Source organism: Hirundo rustica, chromosome 3 (assembly GCF_015227805.2).
Source record: "Hirundo rustica isolate bHirRus1 chromosome 3, bHirRus1.pri.v3, whole genome shotgun sequence".
In the NCBI taxonomy this organism is placed as follows: Eukaryota; Metazoa; Chordata; class Aves; order Passeriformes; family Hirundinidae; genus Hirundo; species Hirundo rustica.
This window is the reverse complement of record NC_053452.1, coordinates 13,101,059-13,115,841: the sequence shown is the minus strand read 5'-3', so window position 1 is coordinate 13,115,841 and position 14,783 is coordinate 13,101,059. Positions and strand designations below refer to the sequence as shown.

Genomic DNA, 14,783 nt, shown 5'->3' with positions numbered 1-14,783 from the left:
ATATATGTGGCTCCACTTCAGGAGGCAAAAATCAAGTTCCTGGTGTAAAAGCATGACTGCAGCTTTTATCAGTTTCTCTGCCTGTGGGCACTGTGATGTAACGGGAATGTGAGTCAAGCAGAGGATGTGCCTACACAGTGTAGCCCAGACCATTCCCAGATTAATAATGACAGCTTCCAGCACATACTCTTTTAATACAATATTGCTAAAATAGAAACCTTTTCTTTTTAAATAGCGTCTAAAGCTGTGAAAATTTTAATGATAGTTCCCACAAATTACCTCTGACTGTACTCTCAGAAAACCACATCTAACTACTGTGGAAATGTGATGTACGTTTTTCTCTAAAATGATAATAGTTTCCTGGTTAGAAAGTGGTGGTGCAATAGGTTACAAACGATGTTCTGAAACAGCTTCCAGATAATGTCCTTGAAAAATGAAGAATTGTCTAAAACCAAAATTTGCACAGATTGTCTCACATATGCTGACTGTTTCAAAAGTAGAGACCCTTGCTCCCACCCAACTCACCCAGGGATGCAGCTCTTGGGGAGACTGGTGTGCAAGGCTTTGGTTTATTTGTGAAATGCTCAGTGCTCAGTTTCCTCACTTCCTTGGTCCTGTTCATCCTTTCTCTTCCAGACATATTCAACCAGAGATGGACTCTGTCCTAGAAGCATCTCTGAGGAGATGGAGCACTTGCCACACACAGACTGATTGTTTGGTCCCCTTGTATCTAATATCCCTGCACAAAGTCCCAGAATTCTCTTACCATTGTGCTGGCAGGCTGTTAAAGGCATCTCCCTTTAATTTAAAGGCGTACATTGATGGAGAATTCAGTCCCTTAGTAATCAGGCTGATTGCTCTCTCTCTTGAAAATCTACATTGTATTTCTACATTGATTCTTGCTGACTTCAATTTCCAGTCACTGGATATTATATCCTTTCCTATTAAGAAGCCCTCTAACACCTCTTCTCCCTGGACAGTCTTTTCATCGAGTTCTTTGTGACATACTAAATAGGCAGGCCACCTTATTTAGGCACCACAATAAAGCTGGTCCCAGCCCTGACACTGCTCTTCCTGCTCTTTAGTTCTTTAATTTCAGGATAATATTTGGTTCCTATTTGTCCAAGATTAAAGCAAAAAGGGACATCACCACTGTTGCAATAGGAACAGAATGGGATGGCCAGGAAGTCCCCCACCAGCCTTCTTGTGAAGATTTCAGGCTTTTCAGGGGGCTTTGTTTGTTTAGACTGGGCTCTTTTAAGAGGAGGAGAGACTCAGGTGTTCTGTGAACACATCTATTTAGCTGATACAGGGGCAGGTAAGAATTCTGACTTCCATGAGGGCAACCTATGAATGCTGCTGTAGGTACTTGTGTAGTCCAGAACAATCCTCAGGAAAGAACTACAACCTTCACCTTGCCACGGACAGGACGTGAAAAGTGCATTTGGGATCATCACTATTACTCTTCTGACGACAAAGCCACTGATATCCTGGGACGTTTTTCTGATGTGTATGAAGCCAAAGTCTTGAAGAAAGGCAACCTTCAGGAACTGTGGATCTCTGGAACTGGAAAGTTAGAAAAACTTCTTCATATACCTAATGGAAAGCCTATATTTGGCTCAGGCTGCCTAAACACCAGTTTAACCTGCTCTCCCCAAAAGTGCCTCAAGACATCTCTATTTGTTCCTGAACTCAACAGCTTGAGGCCCTGTTCACAAGACTCCCCATCATGCTGTGTTGACATGGGGTGTGAGGCCAGGGTCTGCAGCAGCAGGATCAGGATGTTCTTACAGGCATGGATCAGCTTGCTAAGAACACCGTGCCTCCTTGTTACTACCTGTAGTGGTACAGCAGGCTCCACATTTCTTTCCCTGTGGGCTTATCTGCACCCACTTTATCCACATTCAACCTCCCTGACTTTCCAAAACCTGTCAGAATCACTTTTTGACTGAGCTATGCTCCAATTCTTCCTCTAGCAATGACATCCTCTCTGCCCCATGGAACCAACCTCTGACTTCTCTAAATCAGAATGTTTCCTCATTCCTACTCACAGTTTCATTCAGACTCTCTCAAGGTTATCTTGCAGCTGGGCTTTGTGCAGTCTGACCCACTGTGTGGAAAACTTCCTGAATGCAAAATTATCCATGCTCCTCCTGCAGCAGCACAGCTCACACCCTGCTCACTGAAGGACCAAAACACTTCAAAAGAGGGTGAACTGGAGAGAGTCCCTGACGCTGACCTCATATGGGAGAAAGAGCAGGCAGGAGGCATGGACATGGGAAACATTCATCCTTCATGCTCTGGTGTGGGCATTCTTCCAGACACAGTTAGTCCTGGCCTGGTTTCCCAGCTGAGTGTGGAGAAAAGCCTTTCTTCCTCATTTTTCCAATAGTCAGACCATATGAACAGTATTTGTCTGTCAGAGCATGGATTGCCTGATACCAGGGCCAGACTGATCCCAGTGCACCAGACAGTTCCCCTTTTCCAGAGAAAGTCCACACCCACCAGGTTGATAATTCTCCCTAACTGGACCCAGTGGCTGCCCAGTCTCTCTCTTCCCCTGTGCCCCTTTTTTCTTCCTTGGCCATTGCTGGTGGCAATGACCTGCAGCCTTCCCTGATTCAAGAGGGCAGGCTCTCTGCCAGTCTTCCCAACCAGAATGGAAGAACACTTGGCTCCACTCATTCTGGATGAGCTTAGCCAGAGATAGGTGTTACTGCCATCCCCAGTACACATTTACTCCAGGCCCTGACACAGTCACACAGACATTTATAAATGGCCTGAATACTGCCCGGGGTAGAGTTTTCAGGCCTAATCGAATTCAGTACAACCAGCAGTTGTTGTTGATGTGTTCATCCCTTCTGCAACTGCTAATAACAGACCCCAGGCCTTTGGACAGATCTCTGTGGGACAGGACTGCCACACAAGGCATCCCACCAGTTTGACACCTGGCTACTCACTGCCAAAACCTCCTCTTCAGTAGATGGTATTAATGCACAACAAAACAAATCCAAATCAAAGAAAAAAAAAATGGGGTTTTTCATACATATATGCAAGAGCCTTGCGTTCAGAACTCTGTTGCTTATCCCATTTAAACTGATCTACAGAATGAAAAAGAATCAGATAGGAGCTGACTTATGAGTCACAGACCCTGTAAATCAAGAGAAAGCCCTCTTTTTACTGACTGGCATCCTTGCAGGTCTCCAGAGTTTAGCAGTGTTGTCCTAGAGCTGAGGCTGGGCAGACACATCAAGCTATTGGAAGTGATTTACCATTTGACACTAACTCCATCTAAAGGAAGTGCTGGGCTGGTGAGGTGTTCCTGCTATAGGAAGATAGAGGGGCAGCTGAGGCTTCAACTAAATTCTTTATTCTGATTCTTTATTGTAAGGCAACCCCATCCCCAAGTAGGCATTTCTGTATAAGAAAAAGGATTTCAGTGTACCTGAAACATATGAGGAAACCAAATTAGAAAGTTCTGTGTCTTTCTCCTTGTAATTGGCTCAATGCCAAGGGAGAAGCACCTGTTGGGCCTTGTCACTGTCCTTCAAAGTCTACCTCTCCTTATTGGCAATTTGCCAGTGGAACCCACCTAGACTATTAAGTACTAAAGGGACTACACAAAAGAACCAAAGAGCTTTTTGGGACTGCTGTAACAGTGTCAGTATGCTCTCTGCACTGTGTTCGACTTGCATTTTCTTTATCTGTTTATGTTTCTTATTTTCCTTGTTATTAAGACCTTTTATTTTACAAAACATGTCTGGGGAAATTGTCTCACTACGTGATTTAAGCCATTTCTCTGAACAGGCTGGACCCTTGGAGGTATTGAAAACTCCAATAGTTCTTCCTTGAATTATCATTTCTCTGGACCTCAACATATTTTACCCTTGCAAAATGCAGATCTCCAATATGGAGTATCTTGCTCAGACCCTTCATTAAAGCAACATCAACTAAATTAGCTGCCCTAGAGATCTGATGAAAGCCTGGAAAATGTTAAAAAGATTTAAAGAGGGAAAAACCCCTGCAACTATTGACAGTGGTAAATGCATCTTAATTAAAACCTTGGTATGTACAATTCAAACACACTCCAGTCATCCTCCAACTCCTTGCAAAAGCTAATGAAATTAATTTTTCTTACAGTCCTCCACTGATCCATGAAGTACAAAAAAAGGGAGTCAGAACAGAAAATTAAATATTGTGGGTGCAGGGCTAGATGCTGATTGCATTTACAGGAGTGTAATTGCAACAGGATCCCTTGCAGATCCTGCTGGCATTGTTTCAGGAAGCATGGTAGCAACTGCTGGGTTGTGCTGCAGTGATAAATGTCTGGCCCTAAATAAGTGAAGCAAAAACTGATGATGATAAAGTCCACCTCATGTTCCAAATCAAATTCAAATATCAGGTGTGGTGGCTTTTCTGCTTCTTCAGTCCAAAGGAGGATAATAATTACATCCTTGATTTATGAATAATAGAAATTTGGTTGGGCTTTTTAATTTTAATCTAAAGAGTCCCCACAGTTGCACTATTACCAAAGCCTCTTGTAACTCAGGCCAACAGTGAGAGGGAGAATGTAACAATCCAGCAAATTCCCTTGCAGAAAACAGAGCAGACTTGGTATCCCAAGGCTTGCAATAAACATCCCCTACTCACACCAAAAAAACCCAAACATGAGGGCTCTTCGTGTGTGCAAGTGTTTCAATATCTATATAATGCATCTTAATGGAGAAAGATCACAAGTTCGATTTAGTCTGGTCAGGGGTAGCTGTTTGCTTAAAGCAAACACTCTGTTTACCCTGGGATAATGTCTTTCTGTGCCCACTTACGCTCATCTTCTCCCTGTTCAGGATGCCTGCTCACACACAGGGAAATTCAGTGAATGAAATCTACTCCACAAAATGCCCCACAGTCCTTGTGCTGGTACAGAGGAGATCTACACATGCTTTCCAGGGAAAGGGAGTGAAATTTCTGTCAGTGACTCTCAGGGTTCTTCAATGATAAAAGTATCTGACCCATTTTCTGGGGCTGGATGTCAGACAAAACATCATGCTGCTCCACTTTTGCAGATGGATCTGGGGCACAGAGCGGTATCCCAGGAAGTGACACCTGCTTGGAATGAGACCTTGCAAAGGGACAACTGTCACAGTCTCCAATCACTGGTTTATTCCACAGCACAAAATTTCCCAAGGAAAAGTAACAGGTACATTGTGACCTTAGAGGAGTTTGATACTGTTTGGCTTTTATTACAGAGAGGGGGGGACTGGGGTTTGCTGGGATTTTTGGTGTCAAGCTCTTTGAGCTTTTTTACATAATACCACTTAGCACTATTAATTTTATTGCTCATTAGTGAGGACTCTGTTACTTCCTAGGAGTAAAGAACTAGAGAAATATTGGCCTGACATTTCTAAGTCTGAAGAGATTTTAGCCAGCTAGAAGTACAAACTGTTTCCCAAGGGAAAAGTTCTCGAGAAAGCCTCTTCTCAAAACAATCTTGGCAAAACAACTATCCTTTCCCAAAACAATCTTTTGCCAGGTGGTGTTTGGCTGTTTCTCTAGTTTCATCGATGGAATTAGAGAGGTGTCATTCCTATTCACCAATCATGTTAAGTCTGTATTGGAATACCTTATAACAGGTGGTAAGAATTAGACAATAAAGCCTTCTATACTCTTTGCCTTCTGAAATATTTGGAATCTTTCGTCTTTCTTTCGTGTCTTACAGCGACAGAGAAACTTCAACAAAATCATAAAAGAGGCACTAGAAAAAGGAAAAGTTGATATGGAAGAGCTGTAAATGATCAATTTTTATGGAAAGAAGGGGCAAGGGAAGAAGACAGGAAAAAATGTGTCACCTGAAGACACATGCTATTTTTTGAAATTGCTGTCTGGATTTATTATAGAATCATAGAATAGTTTGGGATGAAAGGAACTTTAAAGGTCACCCAGTTCCAATCCCCCTGCCATGGACAGGGACACATTCTACCAGGACAGGTTGCTCAAAGCCCCATCCAACCTGGTCTTGAACACTTCCAGGGGTGGTGCATTCACAGTGGCCCTGGGCAACCTGTGCCAATCCTCACCAGCCTCACAGTAAAGAATTCCTTCCCAATATCTGATCTAATCTAATCTAATCTAATCTAATCTAATCTAATCTAATCTAATCTAATCTACCTTCTGTCAGGTTTAAACTCACCTACTGTGCATATGTCACTATATTAAAAATCCCTCTTCCAGCTCTCTTTTAGGCCCACTTTAAGTACTTGAAGGCTCTATAGGGTACTCTAAACATTTTGCCAAAGTATGCTGATTTCCTAAAGATGTCAGTAAAGGGTTGTTTCGACCCCTTGAGAATATCCTTCAGTATTTCTCCCATGCCTCTATCATGGAGAGAATGAAAACCCATAAGCCCTTTTAACTGTCTCATCGAGTAGTTTTGGTGCCTTACAGGATCCGGATCCCAACCTCTTCTTTCTTGCATGTTAGAGGGCCTGACTATAGGCTTAGAAAGATATTTTCCAGGACCTGTCAGTGAGATAGCAAATGTAGAGAGCAACTCTTCAGAGGAAAGGGGGGAGCTGAAGACACCTGAAGTCACCTCCAAAAGGAGGGAGAGTTATTAAAATCTCTTCAATATAGTCCTTCTCATTCTGTGTCAATGTTCTCCATAGGCTTAGGAGACTGATTCAGCAGTCTATGCAAGAAGGACTGACGATCAATGTGACACACCATGCTTGCCCCATTGCTTGTTCCCATTGCTCTGTGGTACATTTCAAAAGAGGATTTGTGCCCTGTATTAGGACTTTACCTGAGGTTGTAAGATGCCTCTGCTCAAAAAGGGACATTGCTGGGGCAAGTGAAAGGCAGCCATCACCTTCCTGCTTACCTGAAACAAATGCACACACACACAGAGTGAGCTCCACCCCTCTCAGCCCTTCAATGAGACAGCACTTCATCTCCCAGTCTCCTGAATTTGTCAGCTGGTTGTTTCAGCTGCACCACAAAGTCTAGCAACTAAGCTCTTCAATTAGTCTTTCAATGGGCCAGCACTACCTAGAGAGGATCTTCTGGAAACCAAGAATTTACACTGGAGGATCCAACCACACAGCTGAAAAGCTTGGCAAGCTACAGAGAGACAAAGTACCCCTCTCCTCCCTTTCTCTTCTTTCTGGATATCACCTAGAAAAAAACTCATCTTCTCTAATGCAGCCCTTCCCTGTTGTCATTACACCTTTTTTTAAATGTAGGGTGTAATGTTCTCCTCTACCACCAAGCCCAAACTGTTTTCCCTACCAGTTTTGTTCCACAGAGTCCCCTTGGGGAGATACCCCTAAAACTTCCCCATCTCCCTCACTTAAACCCCACATCTCCACATCAGGGGAAGCAAGACACTGGACCCATCATGTCTGCCAGGTGTCCACGCACAGATGCACATATGCAAGCCAAGAGCCACATCCCCAGGGCTCATTGCCTGTTTCTTAGGTATAAAGTTTCCCCATGATCCTTAAAGCACATGACTCTAACTCCCCTCACCCCCACACCCCTTTCCAGTGTTGTATCACATGTATCTGTCCACACTTCTGCCCAATCCTTGAGGACCACAAAGCAAAAGTCCCTGTCTCATGCAACACTGGTACTGCTATCACCAAGCCATAGCTTTGTGGCTGGGCTTCGAGGTATGTGGTCATCAGCAGGAGACAAAGTATGCATCAGAGCTGTGATGATTCAGGGAGTTTTAGGGTGGTTTTTTCCTTCCCCACCAGCCAATAAGAGCACTCACAGAGGCATTTCTTCTCTGGCAGGAAGCAGGGCAGTTATTCCTCTGGCTGTCAGGCTCCTCTTCTAATGTGATGGAGATGGCAGAGAACTTCATCTGCAGCTTCACTGCACTTTGCTGTTTGGCACTGTGGAGCTTCACCGGGACTTCAGGTGGTAAGAATGGAAAATAATCGCTGCTTTCCTTGTGTTTTAGGTTCTGTGAGTGCTGCTATGTAATGTTCTGGTAAATGACAGCCTTTCTTCAACTGCTGCCCATGCTGCCTCAGCACTGTAGGGTTTAGCCTGCAGCTGAAAACCCAACTGCTCAAAAGACTTTCTCTTTGTGTAGTGAACCATGCTATTCAGGGATATCATTAGGGGTTTTAAAGTCAATTTATGGTTTTAATTGATTTGTCAGTGTTTAAACTCTGCATGACCTTGATTATTAAATCTAAAGACTGCAGGTAACAATCTGACTGCCAAGTACAGATGGACACTGGAGTGCCAATTAGCTGACTTAATGAAGCATTAACCTGTTTCATTTCTTTCTTTGCTGAGCAAGGGAACTCTCTTGATTGCAGTTGGCCTTAAATCTTTAGAATGGGAGCTGCAGACATGAGTGTTTTTCTCTGAAGGTTTTGGTTCAGTATTACTGAATATATTTCAGTGTTAGTTTGGTTTGCATACACAGAAAAACCTCAGGGATGTGTCTGGTTAGCCAGTAGCTTTTTTGTTTCTGCTGTGGTTTCCTTTGAGGGCTGCAGACACACGCAGGAACTCTGCCATATCTTAAATGGAAAGATAAATTCCTAGCCTTGCTAGGGGGTGGAAGCTTTTAAAGGAGGGAGTAATGGGGAGGTTTTCAAAGTGTCTTGTGGAAAAAAACGCCAAACCTGTTGCAATCTGCTTATTTGTTTCACTGCAGCCTGGGAGGGAGCATCTGCAGGATTGCTTTCTCATGCTGCAGGAACAAGGTCCCAAAGCAGTCCTCAAGAAGGAAAGCACAAGAGAGAGCCTCAATATAGCATTCAATGCATATCTGCAAGAATAGCCCCTGTCTGCTTAATAAGTTGGTTGCCTGTCAATTTTGAGCAAGAAACGGTTCTAACCCAACAGGAGCAGGAGGAGGGCTGGCTTTTCCATCTCCCTCTTCACATTTCCAAATCCAGGAGTAAGGATGGGCTCTGGATATGGATGATCTGGACCTAAGCGTCGCTCACTAGAGCAGCAACAGTTGTCTGCTCAGATCATGAGATCACACACTCGTGGCCCCTGAGTATTGTAGGTGCCTGGCCAGGTTATGCTGTGCCTCTGCTCCTGCACACATCCCTGGATGTTTCAGGAATGCTGGTATACCTGGAGCCCTGTGCTGCTATTTGACCCTCTGAGCCAAGTCTGCCTGATGTCTGGAATGGGGCCATCACCTTACACAAATTCAAATTTTTAGGTAATGGCACTCAAGCCAAGACAGATATGAAACGGTCAGAAAAGTCTGCAGAGAGAAAATCAGAATTACAGGTACCTCACACCAGAGTCTCTGGGGTTTGGAAATATAGTACTGCAAACTATTCCAAATGGTACAAGTGATTTCAGACCAGTGTGTGTGCCATGCAGTGGCGGCCTTGAATGGGAATGAAAGCACACAAAGAAAACCAAATTCTAGTCTTGAGAAATCTGAGTCCCTAGAGGAAAACAGTGGGATAAAGATCTCCCACAAGGGCTCAGTAGATTTTATACCCACTTTGCTCTGCTATGAGTAATTTTCAACACAAAGTTGCAACATGTCAAAGAGCTAAAATGCCCAGTACCCTTTGGTGAATGCTGGGGAAAAATGTAACCTATAACCCATGCCCTGCTTACAATACATGGTATATTGAGTCTATGTCTACAACACCTGTCCAGCTTGCTTACCTCTCCAGGTGATGCATTTCATGTGTGACACTGCTGGAGCTCCCAGGAACTGGAGTCAAGAACAAGGGCTCTTGGACTCTGACTCTTGGTCTGAATAACAAACATAATAGTTTTCTTCCCATCCACGGTGTGATTTCAGCCAGTCTCATACATCATATGCCTTTAAAAGATGTCACCATGACTCAAGAGGTGTTCAGGGTTCTCAAAAGCCACAAAAAGACGTTAAGATTGAAAGCAGCTGTGGTTTTCACCCCTTCTACAAAGAACAGTATCTGATGTCAACACCCCCACTACTGCCACACTGACTTTCCAACAGGCATGAGAGCAGATATTCAAACATTGCTGGGGAGCAGCAAGAAGAGCAAGGCAGCAACCTGCCATCAGTTTGGCAGAATGTCCCAAGTTGCTTAGGTGAGCTCAGGAAAAAGCGGGTCCCTCTAGCTGTTGGGTTGGTATTGATGGCACAAGAAAAAGCATGGCATTTCTAAGAGGACAGCTTGCCTTGTGGGCAAACCAAGGCCCTGCTCTGCCTCAAGCTTCAAATCTGCCTGCAGACAGGTCCTGCATGGCCCTCCTGAATCACCAGTGGGTGCCAGTGACTTAAACCCCTGTGAAAAGTTTTACCCAGCTGAGCTGGGTAAGATGTGCTTGCCTGAGAAAAACCTTCAGTCCAAGGCTGAATGGTCACAAGCTTCTGTGAATCTTGGATCCCACCCTTGCTCCAGTGGGAAAACACCATCCCATGGAGAATAGTCTTGGGACCTACAACTGGATTCTGGGCTGTTGGGTGAAAAAACATCACAACATTTGCCCAGCATTGGCTGCACACCAAGTGCCAACACAGATCAGAGGCATGGGACAGGAAGCTCATCACCTCCACACCAGACACAAAGCCACCTGCAGAACACATGCTCCTCTCCAACACATGGCCTGAGTCTCTCAGCTCCCACCTGCAAAAAAATACAGGGGTAGGTAGTTGGGGTATCAGCCAGGAAGAAAGATAGATTTGGATTTCCCAACATCCTTGGGTTGAGAAGGGATGTGGAATTGAGTCTCTTCTTTGCAGGTCAAGGTGTAAATCCCTGAGCACTGTTACAAGTGGGTGCAGCAATTAACACCTGTGAGAAGGATGTGACAGTTTAAGTAGCATTCGAATAAACAACACATGAGATAAATTCTTGTCACCTTCCATGCTGATGGGGGCATGCAATTCTGGTGGGTTTTTTTTGTTTTGTTTTGTTTTTTTAATAGACTCCTGATCATCAAGCTGTCCCTGTCTTCTACTTAGGTTTCTCAGTGCAAACTGGCTTAAGTACATGGCCTATGCTCTGTGCAGCTGGCTGTGGGTGAGAGATCTATCTGTGAAAAAAGCTAGAGGTGATAAAAAGCTCGACTTTCACAGCAGATTTAGTACAACCTCTGTGTGTACATTTGTGTGCACAAGTACACACAGGCTCACTGCCTGCACACACACAGGGTCACCTCCTGCACTGGCAGGCCTTGGCATTAGCAGTGGATGGATGGCACCTTCTCCAGGACTGGGGATTTTTTCCTCTTCATTGATTTCAGAAGTGGAAAAATGGAGAGGAAGAGAAATGTAAAAGGGGGTGAAATAATGACATCAACTGTAAGCTTCAAGCTTCTTTTAAATGATTGAAAAATAAGTGGAGCATGGGGAAAGAGCTACACAAGCAAGTAAAAAAATACAGTAAATGGTTCTATGAAATGCTCTAATGTGAAAGGTCATGGGTTAACTCCCCACACTCCCCAAATTCCATTTCCTACTCACCTTGCTTCTCCACTCCATGACTTTGGTAATCATAGAATTGTTTGGGTTGGAAGGGACCATAAAGACCATCTACTTCCAACCCCCCTGCCACAGACTGGGACATCTTCCACTAGACCAAGTTGCTCAAAGCTCCGTCTAGCCTGGACTTGAAAACTTCCAGGGATTAAACATGTACCAGTGTCTTATCACCTTTTCAGTGTAGAATTCATTCTTAACATCTAAAGCCTTCTAACATAAAAACTTCAAGATACCATCAAAGGTTTAAGGGTGGAGTGTGGGGGAAAAACATATATTCGTAAGAGAAGATACACAAATTAAGAGCAGCAGAACTCTTGAGCCAGTGTTTGATGTTATCAAAACTATGCTGTACTCTGCTATCTTTATAAGCAGATTCAAAGTTGGTCCTTCTGTAAACCAGGAGTTATACCAGAGACATTTAAGCAACATTTGTGATACTCTGGCTTCTTCTATGTAATTCTGAGCTCTGCTTTCACTTCTGACAGCATCTCTTTATGTCACTTCATTTCCTAGGATTGTTTCACCATTTCAAATATATAAACAAAAATTACTTTGTAACAGATGCAAGCAGAGACCTTCTGAAATACAAATGCACTGGACAAGTAAAAGGGTTTAGCATTGGTTCAGGGGGCTGAATTTCCCACCCTTTCATGCCCCTGATGTGTTTTACCCTGATGTTTTGTGTTGTTTCAGTTACAAATGTACCACCACCCCATGCAACCATAAGACCTGGCTTCCCTGTCCCAGTGAACACCAACAACCCCAGGGTCTGCAAGGCCACTCGCTTTGGGGTCTACAGATATAACAACAGCTCCAATGACCTCTTTCTGTTTAAGGAACCACAGATAAAGAAAGCCATGGTACAGGTAAGAGCAGTAGGCTCCTGGATGGTCCTCCAAACCATCCAATTGACCTTCCTACAGCACATCCAAGACACAGCATTCCTGATCTTCCTCAGGTCTGCTAAAGCTGTACCCTATAGCACTGCTACACAGGAGGGCTCTGTGTAGGTGACACACAGTTCTCAGGTGTAGCACTTGATTCCTAGCCAAAGTTTTGGCATCTCTTTCCCCTGCCCTCACTTTAAAGGAGGAAACTGCTTTCTCTAGATTGTCAGAGGGTTGAAGTACATGCTTCATGTGGAAATCAAACGCACCATGTGTGAGAAGAGGTATCACTCCAGCCTGGACAGCTGTCACTTTCAGAGGGAAAAAAACCTGCAATGGGTATGTGTTCAATTCATTTGGGGTTCCCAGGAACTGCAGGGGATTCTTGGCCATCTCTAGCTGTACAATCATTTTTAGACCAGCTTTGCCATGTCTTCATACATGTGCAAGCCCCTTTTCTGCAGAGCCAGCTGAGGTGAGACCAGGTTAGCACCTTTCATGCATCCAGGGCCAGCTCCTGTCTGCAAGGAGTTGAACCAGACACATCCACCTGGCTTATGTTCCTGGGTGACTGAGGAGAGTGTGAAGAAACAGAAAAGGTGCTAAATAGATTTCCTGTGTAGGAGACACTTTACACAGGCTTTCCCACTAGACAGGATTACTTAGCAAACAGTATTTTTCCTAGGATAAAGTGGGCAGACAAAAGGATGCTGTTTTCTCCTGCCCCATCACAGCCTGCAATGCTGAGATCAATCAGCGGACACTTGGACTTTCTCACCTATTTCCCTTTTGTTCACAGATGCTGAGATGCTATTTTGAGGTCTGGATAACACCTTGGGCACACACAGTACATATCCCTGTTGCCCATTGTCAGCAAGACTTTTCCCTATGAAAGCCTGACTAACAGAGGATCTCCCACCATGAGTTTTTATTTGTTTGGACTGCTGAGGTCAATACTGAAGTGGGGAACAGCTGTACAGAACTGCCACAGAGCTTTTCTCTCAAGCACATGGTTGTTTTTTCCTTGAGAAAGACACTCAAAAGACAAGACCTGCCTTGACTGAATGTCTTGCTATCTAGTTGTGTATCTGTTTTTCCAAAACTAAACTGCACATGAACATGTGTTGTCATTCATTCACCATCCATCCTCTGGTCAGTTTCCAAGCACTCCCAGGAAGCTCTGTTGCACTTGTTTTGTGATAAACCTTCACAAAGCCATGATGGAAATTGGTCTAAACCACAGCACGTGTGAATATAACACTGAGGAAAGCTTTACAACAGTGGGATGGTTTGCCTGGGTATACACACACACACACACACACACAAGTTTTAAGATTTTCCAGTGCCAGGGAAATGGTCAGACACATCTGCAGGAAGGCAAGAGGGAGAGCTGTTCTTTTTTTTAAGACAGAGGTATAGATGTCTTGAAACACAGACAGCTCAGAAATTACACAGTCTAATGAGTCCTTCCACTTTAATCAAAAGGTAAGCTACACTGTAAAAGGGCATTGCTGCAAATGCCAAGGCAAATAAATCTAATCATATTCCCAAAGTGTAATTGTGAGGTTAAAAAGCATAGTTCCATTCACGTTAATATACAACATTTAATCTCTGCCAGACCACAGCTTATATTCAGGTTCAGTACAATGATGGTCTTCCCTAGGTGGGCATCTACCTTTCCTTCAAGTCTTCACTCTTCACCCATGGGCTAATTATTGCTTACAGTGGACTAAGGTCTCTATTAGGAAGGATTTGGATAGCTGCTCCCTTAAAACAGACATAAAATCTAAGCCCATGATCAGTCATATAGACCACCACTTCAAAATGGGCAGGGCCATGATCTAAGCCACAAAGAACACATTTTTTCCCACAAATACTCCTTTTCTGAGAGTTGTTGCCTTTCTACAGTAATAATATAACTCCTATTAGCAGTAAGACACCCACTTTCAGCCCTTATAACAACCATTCAGTGAAGAAAGGCCAGTGAAGGGCTCTAAGCCAAGGTCTGGGGATCTTAAAACAGATGATATTAATAGTACAGATGAGTATCTGTTCCAAATTATCCCAAAGCTGGGCAAGTCTCAAGTTCTGCTGCAGAAACACCACTTGTGATGAGCAGGTGGCCCAGCAGCAGCCCAAATTCAGCATCCAGTGCTGGAGAGGCAGTTGTGCTGCATCTTATTTTTGGGAACAGCAATGGGGAAAAAGATTGGGGAAAAAGGAAAAAAGGAAAAAAGGAAAAAAGGAAAAAAAGGAAAAAAGGAAAAAAGTAAAACAGGAAAATAGGAAAAAAGGAAAAAAAAAAAAAAAATGAAAAAAGGAAAAAAGGAAAAAAGGAAAAAAGGAAAAAAGGAAAAAAGGAAAAAAGGAAAAAAGGAAAAAAGGAAAAAAGGAAAAAAGGAAAAAAGGAAAAAAGGAAAAAAGGAAAA

General features: G+C 43.6%; 1 protein-coding gene across 1 annotated transcript; it reads left to right on the top strand.

The window, feature by feature from the left end:
- Window positions 1-5,152: 5,152 nt before the first annotated feature.
- CST7 (cystatin F) lies at window positions 5,153-14,363 on the top strand. Its single transcript, XM_040057695.2, has 5 exons — window positions 5,153-5,197; window positions 7,794-7,923; window positions 12,161-12,333; window positions 12,577-12,693; window positions 13,154-14,363. The coding sequence occupies exons 2-5, from the start codon at window positions 7,842-7,844 to the stop codon at window positions 13,244-13,246; spliced, it is 465 nt and encodes a 154-aa protein (XP_039913629.1). The 5' UTR covers window positions 5,153-5,197; window positions 7,794-7,841; the 3' UTR covers window positions 13,247-14,363.
- Window positions 14,364-14,783: the final 420 nt, after the last annotated feature.